The sequence below is a fragment of the Mytilus edulis genome, chromosome 6, assembly GCF_963676685.1.
Source record: "Mytilus edulis chromosome 6, xbMytEdul2.2, whole genome shotgun sequence".
NCBI lineage: Eukaryota > Metazoa > Mollusca > Bivalvia > Mytilida > Mytilidae > Mytilus > Mytilus edulis.
This window is the reverse complement of record NC_092349.1, coordinates 18,882,462-18,902,095: the sequence shown is the minus strand read 5'-3', so window position 1 is coordinate 18,902,095 and position 19,634 is coordinate 18,882,462. Positions and strand designations below refer to the sequence as shown.

Below are 19,634 nucleotides of genomic sequence, written 5' to 3'. Positions count from 1 at the left end.
TAGAAATTATTCCTTCGAAAAAATGTACGGACGGCATCACGGGTTTTACAGTTATCTATATGTTTCACAGATAATCACAGACACTGTATGTTCCTATTGTTTCACTAACCATCATGACACATCTTTTTAATTTTAAGCATGTTAAACAACGTCAAAAGAAACTAAACGTACTATTGACGAAAACAAGACCTCTTTTTCAACAGTCAGTATTTTGTTTTGGAAAAAAAAGCTAGCACTATCCGTCAACTTTATATTCAGCTATATATTCTTGCGTGTTTTTGTATTATGTTTCTGTCACGTAGTTTTAGCGATAATTTTTACATTTAACATTACCATATAAAGGGAAAGTCTGGCTAGCCAGAAAACAGGTTCACCATTTTTCTTACAATATCCTGTACCAAGTCAGAAAGATTGCAATTGTTATCTAATAGTTCGTTTCTATGTATTTTGGCGTTTGTTTTTGTTGCACTTTAGTGTGCCTTTCGTTCATTTGTTTTCCCCTTAAAGTTGATGCGTTTCCTTCGATTTTACTTTGTAACCCGGATGCCCTTTCGATTTATGACATTTGAACAGTGTTATACTGCTGTTGCCTTTATATAGATGGTGTCCTCTATCAAAATTAGTCTATGCCATTGAACCTAATATATAGGACACAACAGATACTTCTGCTTCATAGTTTGACAAAACATCTAGAAAGTGACAACATGTGTCAGTTGTGAACAAAAGTTTACGACACAATGTAGGATTGCAGCTTCTCAAATGCGATCTTTTCATTTTTAAGAAGCAACATGTCTGAAGCGTCTGCTTATGAGATACACAAACTTATTATAATAACGAACGACTGAATACCGAATACCAAAATTGCTAACCGGTTAACCGGACTTTTTTTTAATATTGGTAGATTTGTTATAAATTTGTTTTGAAATCATTAAAAAGATATGTTTTATTTATAAATGAATGTGTCGTCTTGATAATTTATTAGACAGATCAATTGTCCAGTATATTGATTGGTATTGTTAATCCTGAAAACATAAAATAAATTAGAACCTGTCTCTCAGCTTGGGGCAGGATCTTAAAGAAACATAATTAGTATACATGTTTTTTAACAGTAACTTTAAATCAGTAATGCCATTAAATTTTACAATTTACTTCATTAGTTCGTTTTTTATCTAATTTTTAGATCTACATCTAAATGTGCAACCGCCGTCGTGCAAGGCTTAGTCTTACTTTAAACGAAATGCTAACTAAAAAATTGTGTAATGCAAACCAATGTGAATGTACTCAATGTATACGTGATAGTACGAGTAACATGCTTAACGAAACAAGCAAACAAAGCAAAAAAAGGTCGTACGGTGACCTATAGTTGTTAATTGCTGTGTCATTTTGGTCTCTTGTGGAGATTTGTCTCATTGGCAATCATACCACATCTTCTTTTGATAATTAATCATTTCAAATTGAAACACTCCACATTATTTTCGGAGACAACAAGAGAAAAGGAAAGAATAATCTGTTTCAGACATATTCAATTCTACGAGATCAAGAAGTCTTGTTTTTTTTTCAATCTGAAGTTATGACAGACGCTACAATAGTTGATACGGTGTATTTGATTATTAAAAGTCAAACTTCGCCAGGAATCCTCAAAGGCAAGCCTTATAATTCCAAAGGACAATAATCAATTCTAAAAGCGTAAATTTATGACTTTGATGAAAGGTTGTCAAATTGACACTCATACCACATCTTAAATCTATGTGTAGGGTACTGATGATAAGGCTTTCAAACCCCAATTTAAGCTATACCGGTTAACCGGTTAATCTGTCGAACGATTATCCGAGTAACCGGTTAGGCAAAAGTGTACGATTTTACAACACTAATTATAATTACTAGGATTAAAAATGTTATTTCCTATCATGATTTCTTTAATAAAGTGTTGTTGCACTTACAAGCAGGTTGAAAACAAATGTCGTAACCCAAACACCTCTTCCCTTTTTCGATTGTGACTTATCACTGGGTATGTACTTACATGAACAACTCGGTGGATGCCTCATTTGGGTCAGGATCACTTTACTCTCAGTGCACCTAAGATCCACTAGGGTCTTTTTTTGGTGGGGTTCGTGTTGTTCAGTGTTCAGCTTTCTATGTTGTGTTTAGTACACTGCTGTTTGCGTTAAGGTCGTGTTAATTTGTTTTGCCATGAAATTGTAAGTTCTTTTTCGACGAACGAGTTTGTATGTCTCTTTGGTATCTTTGTAGTCTCTTATTTTAATATGAATTCTTTTTACAATCGCTATTTATGTACAAACAACTTCACTTAATAATACTGGTCTTGATAGAATAAACTCACTTGTAAATTGTTGAAGATCTAATTTTAAAACACTTCATGTATATTTTGTGCTGTTGTGTCATTTGTGTAGATTTTGCATATAGTATCTTATCTATAATTCACAATAATGAAAAACAAAAAAATTATTTTATTGTACTATATCTTTTCAACATGACCCCCTTTAATAGACATATTTCATGATTGAAGAGGTACATAATTTATTCGCATGTTTATTAACATATATTTTTGATGTGCTTTTGAGATATCTTTTATACGTCCCAAGCGCTTTTCTAAATCTATCTTCATCAGAACCATTCAATCAAAACATATGAAAAAAACAATGATGTATGCGATCTAAACACGTAAAAATTGCCTGTCATTTCTAAATAAGCTACTAATTAATCTACTAAGAATTTAAAAAATGCTTGCTTAAGATCATATCTGTGGTGATTAAATATTCAAAACAAATTGTGGGAAGAAACGTTTAAAGTAGTTATCAAAGGTACCAGGATGAAATACACTTTTGTACTAATAAAGCAAACATCCAATTCGACAAATGCATTAAATTTATGCTGCAGAACGATTTTTGTCACATTTTGTTTCATCCTTGTTAGTCATTAGGCTACATTAAGGGGTTTTCCATCACTGTATTATCGATGATAAAATGTTGATGTATTAAATTGAACTATGTAATATGTCTGATCATGTTAAATAATATTTATTGAATATCATAATATCTCTGTATCAATAATATTATAGAAATAAATAAATGATTCCTTGATTCATACCGTCGAGTTCGTTTACGTAAACTTACAATTCTAAAGTCGAAATTTGTATGGTTACAGGTTAACAACATTATTTTCCATAAGAATCTAGTGTAAACATCTGTTATGCAATTTTGATAGCTTTCAAAATTAATGTTTGAAATAAACGTCATTCTTAACAAAAGTAGATGCAGTTAAATAAGCATATTACACTATCATCACTGTTGGGTATGTGCCGGCTTACGTTAACGTTAAATTTTCATAACGTTTACATTTAATTTTGTCAGTTTTATTAGATTTGCCGTTTTTGAATTGAATTTGAGTTCGATATTGTTGTTTGTACGTTTTTCTGCAATATCATGTCAATGTCAACAAATGGTAAGCTGTTCTGTAGGAGGCTTATTAGAAACTGTGAAAGGTAGAGGTTTTCCATTCTTAACAATTCTCAAACTTTGAAGAGAAATAACGTCACGTGATATTGCACGAAATATAAGGTTATTCCTGGATTCGATAAATAAAGTCAACTGGTAGTGAGCTCTTTGCAGTATAACACAATGGAATAATGAAGTGCAATCGACGATCCACAAGGTCTGTTATATCATAGCAACTGGAAGATATATAATCCAATACAATCTATGTCGAAGGAACAACACAGTTGGAAAGCTTAATCCGTTGATATGAAAAGGTGCCATCATAATCATTATTTTGATTTAAGAAGGTCATTAAACAGGCTTTTTTTTTTTGTTTTTTTTTTATATATATATATTTATGACTAAAAATAAAATTTATGAAAGGAGGTCCTTAAACGTTTTTCATATTTTTGACTAAAACAAAATCGTCTTAGAAATAATTCTCCAATAAAAAGTAATTCCCACTAGGAAAGAAACAATTTCGAATGATAGTGTTGGGTTTAATTTAGTTTTATTAAACCACAAATTGGTTTGCAATCATTTCAGTATGCTTTCATCATGAGTTAATCGGCCATTTTTGAATTTTTTCACCTTTGTTAAAATACACAGATGACGACGGATATGTTCCAATTTGTACCAACACAAGCAACATAAAGGGCTACACACATGGAACAGGATTAGTAATCCACGAAGCACTCGATATCAACGCGGTGTTTTGTAGGGTTGATTTGCTCTTTCTTTGGCACTCTTTGTTGTGTGTTAATGTATGTTTTTTGCCAAGCCGTTAATCAGTTGGACTTCGAATTATAAGTTTGAAAATTTTCAGTCTCGCTTTTACTAAAATAGTTGGGTTAACGTTAACGTACATAAGTATATATGATAGGATGTTGGATGTTGCATATATGGATATAGGAACATGTGGTATGAGTGCCAATAAGACAACTCTCCGTTGTTGTATATTGAATGATTGCTTGCAGATTCTGCTTTAAAATAGTTTTGTTGCATCGAAATAAATAGCAAACAAAAGGACTTGTATGTAAACAAATTTATTGTAAAAATGAAGATAGACAGTTGCAGAAATCGGACGTTACCAGAGACAGAGAACAAACAACTTAAAATAAAATCGAGCAAACATATATTCATACATTTCTAAATGGCTGGGTAAGAACTGTTTTCAATTGTATGATGGGGATTTCTTGACATTATTCTTTAATCTGACTAATAGCTCATATTACAACTCGATGTGAAAGGAGACATTTGCAATAAGCATTTTTGTGTCCTCAAAAATTAAAATAAATCGAATGAATGAATCGAAATTTGATAGCAAAACATTTTTCTATTGGAAAAAATATCATCTTTTAATCATTTAAGCAATTCTGATTTTAAACAAAAAACTGCAATAAACATAAAAACAAAACAAAACATCAATTTAATACACTTATTGTTTTGAGTTAAAGACAATAATGAAAGTTTAACCTGAAAGTGATTACATATAAACATAACTAAAATTAACTCCAACAGTAAATAAACAAAAACAAACTAAGATCATACCTTCGTCTTATATGTTTTGTTTATCAACATCTACCATCAATTTGTCAACTCTTTATTACATCTTATCATAAATGGTTCCTTTTATTAACTAAATGATTATAACCAAACTTAAGTTGTCAGTCACATAAGGGACCTCCTCTGTTTAGGACCCTTAACTTTCAATTTCAATCGCACCTGATAAAGTTATTTACAAAACGCTTGCTGTATGCGCTGAAGTTGTCATATTTGTATTTTCGTTAATCCACAAAATCTGACAGATTATTGTATTTCAGGGGGAAAACACGAAAAAAATGTTGTTTACGAACGACGATAAATGAGACAAGTAAAATAAAAGAATAGTATTTACAACAAATTTAAATGCATTGAAAAATTTGCTATTACAATGAACTGTATAGTTTTAAGATCCGAATGTACCAGTTTAAATCATTATCTCAATATCAATGAACATCTATATGCTCTTCGAAAACTGCTATAACAACAAGAATAAAGGCCCCAAATATCATCCCAATGTTGTGATAACAAATTGTCTTTATACTTCCACTTCCGTGCCTGACTAGCTCTGGTAACTGAAACATAAATGGAATAAGATAAGTTTCATAAATGATAACACACAGTTAATAATTATTGAAATACTATTTGTTTACGAGTAAATAAATCAAGAGGAAACCAATTATAAACACCATTTTTTTTTCATCAAGGGTAAACAATTCTTTTTTGAGTATCAGTTTCAGATCTGTTTATGTATTTGTCTACATCTATTTGCAAAACATATGAATGTTTTCTTGTAAGCAGTCTTTGTTCATGTATGTATGTAAACAACTATTTTCTCAGTATCATTAAAAACAAACGGACCCTGGATACAATTTAAGCAAGATAGAATGTAAAAACATATTCCATTGTATTTATAAAGAACGAATAGCTGATGCAAAAAAGTTTGGTTTTGTTTACCAAATGCTGAATTGATTAGGAATTTCATTTCTTCCGTCGTTGTGAACAAGATTTAAATTTAACCAACAATTATTTGTGAAAAGTGGGATCTCAAACTACTAAAATTATGAGATTCACCTATCAACATATAACCCAGCACATTGTTTCAAGCTGTACCAACTAAATTCCTAATGGAACTGAGGACCTTTGATGAACTGATTTTTTTATAATATCGTGTACGTTTAATCTACTGTATTGGTATTTTATCACAAGTTGTTTCGTGCTTTAACAAAAATAGAAAAAAGAAAGATTTAAATATAATTGGAGAGATGCAGAAGATAGAGTATGATTTTGGTGACTCCATATCATTGAAGATTGAAAGTTAATTATTTAGTTCGATTGTTTTGTTTTAATACACCACGGCCGTTCAGTCTATTTAAATACATTATATAAAACAACTTCATTGAATATATTAAGATTATAATTGTTTACACTAGACGCACGTTTCTTAAAAAAGACTCAAAAGTTACGCTTAGACAAAACAAATAAAGTACGAAGTTGAAGAGCATTGAGAACCAAAAACTCCGAAATTGACGAAGTTGATAGACCAGAAGAAACAAAATTAATAACATTCTCACTGTATAGAAAATATCAAAGATATGGAATTGGGATGCTAAACTCAATATTTCAATCTGCAAGTCGGTTATGCAAAAATGTTGAGAAACACTTAAGGCAAATATTGCATGTATTGGGGGAAGAAATTAATCGATGATCCGATGTCTATTACTGTTCTGAATTGAATTTCATGTCTCTTCTGTCTGGCAGGTTCCGTCGAAAATGGTGAATTTAACCTGGTTTTATAGCTAACCAAACCTCTCACTTGTAGTGTATATTTCTTACCATGTCTACTAAAGATATGTATAAAAAGTTCCCAGCTGTAAAAGCAAAAATCCACTTTACTGCTGTTTCGTCTGTTGCTACTTGTACACCAACAAAAAATCCAATAAAAGCTGACAGTGACGCAAATAAATTCGCTAATATTGCCTTGCAAAATGACATTCCACTGTTCAGCAAAATGGCAAAATCACCTACAAAGAAAAAGTGCAAGTCCTTCATAGATAAATGATGGCAGCTTAAAATGACCTTAAAGTGGTTTTCGTTAAGACATGAATTAAAAAAACATCCAAACTCAGAATTTCCATGTCTATTTTAACAGATTATATGTACTAACAATGCGGTATGGGTTTTGTTTATTGTTGAAAGCCGTAAGGTGGCATATAGTTGTTAAGTTGTATGTCATTTGGTGTCTGGTGGACAGTTGTCTCATTGGCAATCATACCACATTTTCTTATTTTTATGTTAAAAGATTCTATGAACCATCTTTTTCACGATGACACTAATTTCTCGACTAATTCATAGCACGTGTATTGATTTATTTATCTTTTCAATTTTGGAAAGGACGTAGAAAACAGTTCATCTCAAGAATTTTGTGTATGAAAATCCCCAGTTTTTATATCACGGGAAATCAATAAGTAGATAAAATAGCATATTTTATAATCTGAGGTAATTTACAGGTGCGAGGCATCTTCTTTTCAAAACAAAGTAATGTCAAAGATAATACAAGTTTCATTTTTTTTCCAATATTAGAATTCATCATTTTTTTTAGAGGATCCTGTTTCTGTACGCAGGCATTTTGAAAACGGAGCGACCATTAAACTTTATGTTTTCAAAATCTCTGATCTAAAATTTGATGAATCAAAAATTTTGTTGTCCACCAGATGACAAAAAGAATATTCTGAATTCAGATTTCCCCATACCTTATAGTGTTTAATTAAAACAAAAATAGATTGCGTCGAAAAACCAGAAAAAAACAATTCTGAGTATGACAAAAAAAAACCCATAACCCGTCCCCCTTTGAAAGTTAAATGGTTGCTCTCTAGTGTTTTTTTTTTTACGAAACAAGGATTACAAAAAAGTCTTACCTAACTCTTGTGGCAGTTCATGACAAAATATTGCGATGGTGAGGGAAATTCCCTCTCCTATACTACTGGAAAAGGCTGCTCCTAAAGCAAGACCATCGGTAACGTTGTGTATTGCATCACCAATTATAATCATAAGGGCTAAAGATGTATTGCCTACAAATTCAAACAAAATGAAAATATAAATATTCTTATTTTTACAAATAATTCGTCATATTTGAGTGAGGTGTATTAGCGACACAGTTATAAAGTTGAGGCTATTTATCACCACCAGTTTTTGGTGGGGTTCGTGTTGCTTAGTCTTTAGTTTTCTATGTTTTGTCTTGTGTCTTAATATTTGTCTGTTTGTCTTTTTCTTTTTTTAGCAATGGCGTTGTCAGTTTATTTTGATCTATGATTTTGACTGTCCCTCTGGTATCTTTCACCCCTCTTCAAGCGACACAGTAATGTAATTCTGTCGTGCACCTATGTTTTTTTTATGGAAGACATTTAGGTATACCGTGGACTTTTTATTTTATTTTGATTTACCGCAGTCCAAAAATAAAACGATGGAAAAACGTACTGTTATTAATTTATTTAAGGAATGAATTATTTTTTTCTGTCTATGAAGAAATAATATAAACAATGTGGTGCTCACTGAATAATCCACGTAGTGTTTTATTCAAACGTTTAATGTTATTTTCTATAGACAGAAAACATACAGTAAAGAGGGTTATTTTCGAGGGGTGTAAATGTTCGCTTATTTTATTTGCGAAAAGAACAAAATCGTAAAAATAAATTCCGCGAATTTTGAAGTGCACATGCAAAGGTATTGATAACAGTTTTGAATCCGCCAAAATAATAACCGCCAAAATATTTCGTATACAACTGTACCTTTTTTAATGAAAATCGCGAAATTTTACAACCGCGAAAATAACCCGCTATACGGTATTATTAATTCATTATAATTCAATTATTGGATGTAACACGTCTTCTGATTGGATGAAAGTATTTTATCTAGCATCTCCATAAGTATGTCATGTGAACGTGCCGACATCATCGTTTTTTTTATGATTTATTCCTTAATAGAATAGGAATGCAGGTTCTTTGTTAAAATTTACGTCTTCCAAACGTTATCAAATACAATTCAATCATCTTGGTGATATTGCGTTTGCTTGAAACATAATGTTTTACGAAGCATGATTTACCCCTTCCTCATACAATATATGATTATCTATGTTGCCCATTTCATTTTTATTGAAACACAGTTCGACTTGGTCTTTCAATCTTCATTAAAGTTTTGAATGAGGAATTCTAGTGTAACGGGTGAATAATTCAAATGTGTTCATACTAAGACTTACATTTAAAGTACTATAGCAAATGTCTGCTAGTTGATGTTTGGAATTGATAAGTATCCACATTAATTCATGTCTCCATTCACGTGGATAGGCAATTTTTAACAATCTAGTTCTTTGACTTTAACGTAAAGAGCCATAAATGTATAAAGTCATTCAACATTTGTAAAACAAAATTAACCATCTTTAAATTTGATGCGTTCGTAGAGTTCATTTCTATGATCGAATTCTCTATCAACTATTCTGAATTAAAAAAAAAAAACAAACCACGAGGCATACAAATGTAATCTAGCTTACCTGATTCTTTTTGTGAATTTGTAGACTTCATACTTTTTGAGTCGCTCGAACTTATCTAAATGAAGAACAGGGGTAATTTAAAACATTTTTAAATTTATATATTCTACATATTGAGACACACATAATCAAAAAAGATTTTTAAATAACTCTTGTTTCGTTTTGTGAAATTTTAAGATTTTATACTTTGTGAGGAAAAGGGGGTAATTTGATACATTTGTTTTAATATATATTCCATTGTATAAGACAGGTTTTATCAAATGAGAACTTGAACTCTGTTTTAAAACAAATATAATGTTATTTTTGCAAATCAGACAGAAGTTACATGTATCAAGAAGACAATTAAATATATTAAAAACAATAAGGAGAAGAATAGACAAGTAACTGACCAACTGAAAATACACAAAAAAAAGGAGGGTAACAGTAGTTTATCGATGTTTAAATATCATATAGAAGCCATATCAAGGTAACAAAACAAATAGAAGAAATCGCATGCAATCCAAAGGGAACGATAACGATGCGTATCCTGTTAGGCATGCATCAATCGCCATGCGAATAAACAATAAGGAAAAATATCACAAGCGTGAATAGGACATACATCGGTATACAGACCTAGTGACTATTTTAAAGATTTAAGACGTCGAAACATTTCGCTAGTGAGTTGAGATACACACATATCGTATCAGTCAAACAATTCGTAGTGGTGTCCGCAAACCTCTAATCAGCAAAACGCTTTAAAGGGAATCATGATTATGAACGTAAGCTTTATACATCAGGTAAGTGATGAATAAGGTGTATGCAGGCACTGCCGACATTGTGTTACATAGAAAAAGAAAATTTACTATTTGAAAGTTGAAATCATTTTTGTGTCGTAAAGGTTTCAACTGATACTCTTTGTCAATTTCTAGATGTTGAGTCATAATATTTTTAGCATATTCAACTGTATGTTTGTATACTTTTTAAAATTATTTAGACGCCATTACGAGTTGGTTGACCACTATGGAAAATATGTTTCACAGATGACAAGGATATGTTCAAAATGTCGTCCCGTCAACTTTTCCACGCATGTGAACAACGGAATTAGACTTATCTGTTGGTTTGTACTAATATAAGCCCTACGACGGGTACCACAGGGGAAGAAGATCTACTACGAACCCTTTTGGAGCACTTGAGATCACCTACAGTGTCTGGTGGGGTTCGTGTTACTCAGTCTTTAGTTATACATATATATAGTAGTTTGTGTGCTGTTGATTGTCTGTTGTGCTGATATTGTACAATGAATATTAATTTATTATTTGTTTGCATGAAGATAATAACAGGCAACACCAGTATACTGCTGTTTGATTCAGAAAAGACAAATGCGTGCGAAAACAAACTTTAACCGAGGGAAACACATTACTATGGGATTCGTGTTGCTTATTCTTTAGTTTTCTATGTTGTGTTATGTGTACTATTGTTTGTCTTTTTCATTTTTAGCCATGGCGTTGTCAGTTCATTTTAAATTTATGAGTTTGACTCTCCCTTTGGTATCTTTCGTCCCTCTAATATAAGAGCACGACAACAGAACAACAGAAACACTAAACTACAAAAAAAAGCAAATAAATGTGATTAAAAACAATTTAACAAACACATTTTTATTACTAGTACCTCCTCCATTTTATGGAAATCCCCATTTGGTTTGTTAACTGTCATTACAACTGGTTCTGGTGTTGGGTCAGGGTCTGCTACAATGCCCTATAGAATAAATGATGAATAAGTAAACCAGTTGTCATATCATAATGCAAATATATACTTGGTGATTAGTTTCGAGTATTTGAAAATTACACAAACATATTTTCGTAAAATTAGTTGGTCGATAGTTGGGTTTTCTTTCGTTCCACAGTTTGAATGTTCTCAATTCAATTTTGCATTACTCACATTTGAGAAATGAAATCACATACGTAAATAAACTTATTAACTGTAAATTAAAATATCCTTGTTTTACAAATCATGCAAAAGCATAATAATTTGCGGTATAATCCAATATCATTTTACTTTTGAAAAAAACATGTTTTAAACAAATGTTATACCCTAGTCTTAATCCCAAATGTCAATAGAGCTTTTATACTAGTATTCTTCTTTAACTTATTTCAAAGGGGCACTAGCTGTCAAATTCATGTTCGCCGATTTTACGCACATTCTCACATTTAATTAATATGATACTTAAACGCATATCCAAATTACAATAAGTTTGAAATGAACAGTTAAAGCATTTTCTCGAAAATAAATATCAGAATTTCTTGTGTTATTTAGTCTAGACGACTTCTAGTGAACTGCAGAGATGACCTCCATATACTCCCGACAGTCATATAACCTGACATATCATAACATAGATGTAGATTTATCAAGACCTCGTGCAATTTGATTTTTACAAGTCTGTTTAATTTTATGTAATAGGTTAAGAAATAAATTAATTAACGTTTTTACATGGATAAGAATTTTTTATGTTTTTGTGTCCCTTTCATGGGTCAAATAGAAGGTCACATGCATACGGATGAATGAGGTCGAGTTATTCACTTGCAAGAGAATAATTCAGCAGCGATATTTTTTTGCTTATTTTGACAAAACATAACTAAATTGGCTGATAAAACCGAATTAATATTTCAGTATTTAACTTTTATAAATGATTGAACGAAACAAAATCATACTTTAACTTTGTTTATATCTCGTAGCTTGTGTCCCTTTAATGATAATCATAATAACAATGGTTTGGCATTAGATGATATCCTTACTTAGATTTAGATTCAATTGAATGAATTCTTCGTTATGTCACATTTTACAAATGTTTAATACCGACAGTTCTCAAAATGTACCAAAACCAGAGCTAAAAGGGCCGTCATGAACATGCAGGAAAGTGGCAGTCTTTGCTCCATGGTGATGACGTTTTTGCATTTCTTAATTAAAAACACGTTTGTGTTATTGCTCCGTTTCTTAACTTAGGATTTTCAAATAAAAATATGTGATTTTTTGGCATGAGTCGATACATATGTTCTTTCTCTTTAATTGAATACGCGGGAAGACGGTGTCAGCTGGGATGATGGTTTCCATGGATACTTAGTTCAATTTCCACCGCGAAAGGTATTAATGTAGAGGTCGAAAATGAAAATAACACGCTATAAGTTTCGAGCGTTTTTTTTGGATTGAACTTCAGCTGTAACGCTGAAAACCGAACATACGAAACCCGAACATGTAAAAATACAATTCAACAAAGTCATATAATAATAAATAAAAGTACTTTTTTTTATTTACAGTTCTCCAGTCAATGATGAATTGATATATTACCTTTTTCCTTTTTATGATAGACATCGCTGTTTCAAGAAGATAAAATGAATACGTTCCTGAAAGAAAAATCACAGAACATACAATGAAATATAATTTGCCTACACTTGAATGCAACTTTGTCCCATATCTAATATATCCAATTATTTTCTAAATAATTGATGGCATCATTTCGTATATTGTAAATTTTGAAATTATTGCGAGATGTTTTATTAATGCAAATAATGTTACTTGGTTAGTACCGCAATAATAAAAACTCGCATTCTAATATATATGATTCCTATATCTGTATTCAGATAGTCCATATTTTTGTTCTTTCTTTAAAAATCGCAATAATAAATGCACGTTATAATTTCGGAATTTATATTAATCAACAAATTGTACATGATTATCCGTTTGTATTGTGTCGCAAACACAATATTGAACAAATTGCCTATAATTCCGAGGATTATTTTTATATGAAACATTATTTAATTTTTACAACTTCTTTTGAGTCGTCTCGTTGTCTTACCAGTACATCATTTTTCAAATGCAATTGCCTTTACTCGTTTGTATTGTGCGCACGCAGAGAGATGTGTAATGTCCATTTTAAATTACAACTTACCCAACAAGATCACCATACAGTACCATATATAGTCCTCCACATGGTACTCCTTGTGATGGTTCTCCTCATGGTGGATTTCTGTTTCGTTGTGTCCGTGCTCGTGCTCGTGTGCACCGTGGCTGTGCATTCCTAAAGCCTACAATACCAATCATTTTTAATTGATGGTCATAACTTGGGTATAAAGATAAATAATATCTGAAGTTTTCCAAAATGGTAATTGAAATCAATTTTTAGGAGAGGCGTGCTACTTTTGACTATTATGGGTGTATATTTATGCTACAGCGACAAGGATGTGAACGTAAAACAAATGCCTCATGTAAATCAAGTGCCTCGATATCCATACGTCAAAACCCCTTGTAGCAATTCTTGAGGGACCATACCCGGAACTTTCGTGTTGAATACCGAAATTTTGTCGCCCTCCTTTTCAAATTGAAGTTGAAACTCTTGTCTGCAATCCAAGTGGACTTTCGTTGATATAGGAAGATGTAGTATGAGTGCCAACAATGTGAACAATATCTAATTGGACTTTTTGTATTTGAATATTTCTATCTTATATCTCAGCAATTTTAAAATTCGAATATTCTTCACATCCTGAATTAGTATATATAATAAATGCTATCCCTCAAATGTCTATAAAATAATCATAATTGCCGACAGTTTTCCGCATATACTTCTTTATGTCAAATGTGTAATGTAAATTAAAATTAACACGAGGCACTGGGACTATTTTTCGTAATGTAAAGTTATCTTCTTGCGCCAATACGAGTTTAGTTTGAATTAGACTGGTACCCGGCCGTTCTTGAAAGTCTTATTATATGTATATTAAGAAGGGATATTGGTTATTTTACGGAGGAAACCAAACTTAGTTTGAAAACAATGAACTGCTTTAATTAGTTAATTTTGCAAATTAACTGACATACCTCAGGGATCAAATGTACTACTGCTCCCGTAAATAATGTCCCTACAGCCAACCCCATAAAAACAGACAAAAACACGTGGTATGCATTTGAGAAACGTTTTGCGCATGGCAGAATCACTGCTCCACCAATAGAACATACGCAACATATTGCATTAGCTAAGATACCATAACCATAGACTGAAAGAAACATGTGATGTATTAAAAACATGGTGTAAAAATTGAGCGAAATGGTTTGATGATGAGAATAGTACATGAAGGTTTAAATAAAAAATAGTTTTGCTATTTGCACAAAACATAAATGTGCAATAATACCATGTACATTCAAGGACAAAATAATACATGTACATAAAATATCATCTTTAAATTTCAACGTTCTAAATTTTTTTCGTCGCAATAAAATATTATGTCATATTATGACAGGTTTTGACAACAGAAATAAAAACATTTTATATATCAATATAGAATAAATTGAGGTGTTATGATTGCAATTACGGTACCTAATTTTGTCAGTATAACGGAATTTATAAACAACAGTCGAACAAGCAGGAGGTTTAGCTAGTCTAAGATATAAAACCAGGCTAGTTTCACCAATTTCTTCGAAAATGCCTGTACCCAGTCAGGCATATAGATGTTGTTTTTCACTTGTACGGTCAATTGATACCGCTTGCAATGTGTCAGTTTTACTTATTTCCCCTTTTTTGATTTTCCTTGGAGTTTGGTATTGTTGTTATACTTCTTTATATCATACTAGTAGAAAGTTTTGCGACTTGATAAATTGCAATACATTCAATGAAAAACAGATGTCCAATGCATCTCCATAGTCCGTATTTACTTACATTTATATATAAACATTAAAATGTAAACCTCTTCCACGGCATGTTTTCTTGGGCAAATATTTTTGTGTTTTCTGTTTGTTCGAGACTGGTGGTAATTATAACCCCCTTACTATTACCACATTTCAAACTTATTTTGATATTGAAGCAAAATAAATTGTTTGATCACGTGGGGTGTCAATGATATAACAATCAAACAAAATTAAGTCAACGAACTTCCATGAATAAAACGAATCTATAAAACAAGATACTTTCAGTTAAACAAGTAAAATAAATGTTGTAAATCCGTCAGGCACAAATGATTCCGTCAGGCAAAGTCAATACCGTCAGCCCTTGAAGAAAGAATTTTTTGGTCATTATTTAAACTTACTTTCAGCTAATGTAGGCTTATGATCATGGACCAGCATTATTTTAAAAACTTTATTGTACTCTAAAATAGAAAATCGGTTAATGTTAAAGACATTATGAGTACTTCGAACGTCCAACTACTTTTCTGACCAAAATATATGTATACAGTCAGTAGGTTCTCTACTTGGAAAATGTTCATAGTCAAATAATTACATTAAATGTATGTTTCATTATAATACGTTATTCTGATTGGCTATCTACCAATCTCGTGATATTCCTTAATCAATTGCATTACACAATGCAACTTTTCATTCATGATGACACGAGGTCCCACAATAAAGTGCACAGGTAAATGAAATAAAAACTTGATAAAAGGCGTGTTTTCATGATCCTATAGGTAAAAATGTAATTATAAGTATTGAATGCTTTTTTTTTGTAACTTTATAGGGTTGTAAAAGCGTTGACCGTGCGCACATTTTTAGTATGAAGCGCCGCTTCATACAAAATGTACTTCGGTCAACGCTTTTACACCCCAATAAATTTACAAAAAAGAGCATTCAATTCTTAATTAGATTCCCAACTTGACAAATGTATATCGTGACTAGATTCACAACTTTATATTATTTTCATGTACAGACAATATGTCATTGAGTATTTAAAAGGGTGCTGCATGTAGAACAGGAATTATTAAACCATCATGAATACCCGAAACAAAATTAGATTTTACGGAAAAAGTGCGTAGTTCAATCCAAAACGACAGGCTTTAGATGGGTACAGGATATTCCTTCTAATCTAGTCTAATATCATCACCGTTTTTTTATAGGGTTCGTGTTGCTTCGTCTAAATTTCTATGCATTGTTTTGTCGACTGGTGTTTATCTTTTCATAGTTTTTTTTTTTGTTTTATCATAATTTTCTCGGTCTCTCTACGATTTTTTGAGATCGGATTCTACGTTAATCTTTGTAATCTTTCAACATTTGTTTTAAATTTTAACAATCTTATTGTCTGTAGCGTACATTTAGTGTTTATTTTTAAATTCTTAGCTTTTCTTGCTGTTTCCGTGTCATATATGTATAAATACAAATGTATTTTTTTTTTATAGTTAATTTGTTCGCCAAATGAAATGAACAAAAGAAGAAAAGAACATATAGAAGTGAATAAGTTAATGAAAGTTCATATAACAAAAAAAGTAAATTGATTACAAAATGTGTGCACTTCTATGTGGGGTTTTATGTGCGTTGTCTATATGCCTTTTTGTGTTTCTTTGTAACATATTTGTTTGTTTTGGTGGGGATTAAGATTAGGACACAATGTTGACTGTTGTACCCCTATTTAGACCTTTGTACCTACTTTATTTGGTATGATTGCCAATGAGACAACTGTCCACAAGAGACCAAATGACACAGAAATAAACAACTATAGGGCACCGTACCGGGCCTTTAATAATGAACAAAGCCCATACCGCATAGTTAGCTATAAAAGGCCCCGAAATGAAAATGTAAAACATTTCAAACGAGGAAACTAACAGCCTTATTTATATAACAAAATGAACTAAAAACAAATATGTAACACATAAACAAACGACAACCTTGTCTGTTTGTTTTGTTCACACATTGTTGTCAGAATAATGTTATTTTATGCGACTGGCATTCAAGTGTGAGGTTTAGCGCTATAAAACCAGGTTCAATCCACCATTTTCTATATTTGAAATTGCCTGGACCAAGTAAGGAATAGGATAGTTGCTGTCCATTCGTTTGATGTGTTTTGTCATTTCATTTTGCCATTTGGTTAGGGACTTCCCGTTTTTGAATTTTCCTCGAAGTTCAGTATTTTTGTGATTTTACTTTTTACATATTATGTCTTTAATCTAATATAACTAAAATAATTTCTGCTTCAGAGAATAACATGTATAAGTGAATAAGTTAGTGAAAGTTCATATATCAATAAAGGTGAATTGATTACAAAACTTGTGGACAGTTGTACCACTATTTAGACATTTTTACCTTTTATGTTCGTTTGTTTTGGTCACACATCGGTGTCAAAATAATGTTATTTTATGCGACTGACATACAAATCAGAGGTTTGGTTAGCTGTAAAACCTGGCTTAATTTACCATTTTCTACATAAGAAAATACCTGTTCCAAGTCAGGAATATGACAGTTGTTATTTATTCGTTTGATGTGCTTATATTAAGCTTTTGACTTTGCCATTTGATTGGCGATTTTCCGGTTTAAATTTACCTTGGAGCTCGGTATTTTTATAATTTTACTTTTTTGTGTGATTGTTCGAAATTTAAAATCTGTGTGTTTCTGGTTTAATGACATAAAATTTCTGTCCATATTTGAACCATGGTTGAGATTAATTGCTTGTGAGATATGTTATTATTTTGATGTATCAATTCCTCTTCCAGTTATATTTTCATATTTTATCGACATTCAAGTGTGCGAGCATTTACATAGAAGTACTAATTCCATTTTCTACACAAGAAAATGCATGTACCAAGTCAGGAATAAGATAGTTGTTATCTATACGTTTAATTTGTCTGAGCTTTTGATTTTTCCATTTGATTAGGAAATTTCCGTTTTTGATTTTCTCTCGGTGTTTTCTGGTTTAATTACATAAAATTCCTTTCCATATTTGTACCATGGTTGAGGTTAAATGCTTAAGAGGTATGTTATTATTTTGATGTATAAATTCTTGTACCAAGTATATTTTTTTTTATTTTATCGACGTACAAGTGTGCGAGCATTTAGGTAGCACGGTAGTATTTGCATTCCAGAATTTAGGTTGCTCTTTGTGTACCTAAGTCAATGAAAGTATCTGAACAGTGTGATTGGACAAAAGGTAGAGTATCAAGTGAACAAACTTTCCAAAACTGAGGGATGAATCAGGTGTAGAAAATTATGAAGTGGCCTTAGATTTTTAAAAATAGCACAAAAAGTAAACGGTCATGATACACATTCAAAACCATTTGAAAAACAGTTAACTGTGAATGTAGATTTTTTTGCAGTGTTAGAAAGTGGTGAAAATTCTAAAAAGGCTATCATTATCCCTTATGGACCATGAAATACTATCGTGTCACATTTACATAGAAGTTCTATAGTCTTACCAATCAAATATCTTCTGATAATCCAAATAGTTCATGCAGCATAACATTATATTCACATTAAACATCACCAATCAGAGCCATCTGGAATTAATATGTAATAATACTAAACAAACTATGTATGATTAATTTGATTTATGTTTTGATATATACTTTACAAGGTTAAGAATGTGACAGGTATGTAGGTAAAATGTTAGAATATCAAAATATGAAAGGGCAAAAGTTAAATGAAGATGAATTTAACTTGTAAGATCATCAATTACAAAACGAACAGGTAACAAATTAGAATTACAAGAAACACTCGTCTAGTGTATTAAGAAGCTTTCATTTGATCTTTATAGGGGTGGGGAGGGTATGATGGAATTTGAAAACAAGGAATGACAGGAGTTTCAAGTAAAAGAGGACTGGGGTTGAAGTCATAAAACTTTGCTCAGTGCTTGGAGCATACAAATCATGCTCGAAACACTAAATCCTGTATTTTGATTGGTTGATTCTCGAGTCTGATAACAAAAATCTTGCTCAAAAGTTTTATGATCGTGAGGCCAGGATGAGCAACTTTGCCAAAAAACAAAAAAAAAAAAGCTTGACAATTTATGTAAAAAGAAGTCAGGACCGAATAGAGTTAAAAAACAAAAAGGCAGTACAGATATTACAACAACAAAAAAAGAAATGCAGGGCAAATTTTTAACATACATATTATGGTTTCCAACAGTCAGCTTTGAATGTTCCTAATGAAGATAAACCCAGAAAAGCTCCGCTAGGTGCGCCTAATATTTATAAAGTGTTATATTCACTTGTTCAAGATTTTCTTTTAAATCTTTATTAGGAATGTAAAGTACTAAAGATAAGTCATACGTATGTCATATATCTATATGTGGTTCAAACTAAATGTTTAATGAGTATGTGTCGTTTTTAGGGAGCCACCAT

The 19,634-nt window shown here is 31.5% G+C and overlaps 1 protein-coding gene across 1 annotated transcript in view; it reads right to left on the bottom strand.

Moving 5' to 3' along the window:
- Window positions 1–4,524: 4,524 nt before the first annotated feature.
- Window positions 4,525–19,634, bottom strand: part of LOC139527285 (zinc transporter ZIP12-like) — a 34,273-nt gene continuing 19,163 nt past the window's right edge. The window contains exons 2-11 of the mRNA XM_071322630.1: window positions 18,711–18,791; window positions 15,624–15,683; window positions 14,422–14,597; window positions 13,502–13,637; window positions 12,901–12,956; window positions 11,227–11,313; window positions 9,583–9,637; window positions 7,955–8,107; window positions 6,873–7,060; window positions 4,525–5,611 (exon numbers count right to left, since the gene is read on the bottom strand). Of these exons, the coding sequence (XP_071178731.1) occupies window positions 5,483–5,611; window positions 6,873–7,060; window positions 7,955–8,107; window positions 9,583–9,637; window positions 11,227–11,313; window positions 12,901–12,956; window positions 13,502–13,637; window positions 14,422–14,597; window positions 15,624–15,660 (1,017 nt within the window). The 5' untranslated portion in view covers window positions 15,661–15,683; window positions 18,711–18,791 and the 3' untranslated portion in view covers window positions 4,525–5,482. The remainder of the gene's footprint in view (window positions 5,612–6,872; window positions 7,061–7,954; window positions 8,108–9,582; window positions 9,638–11,226; window positions 11,314–12,900; window positions 12,957–13,501; window positions 13,638–14,421; window positions 14,598–15,623; window positions 15,684–18,710; window positions 18,792–19,634) is intronic.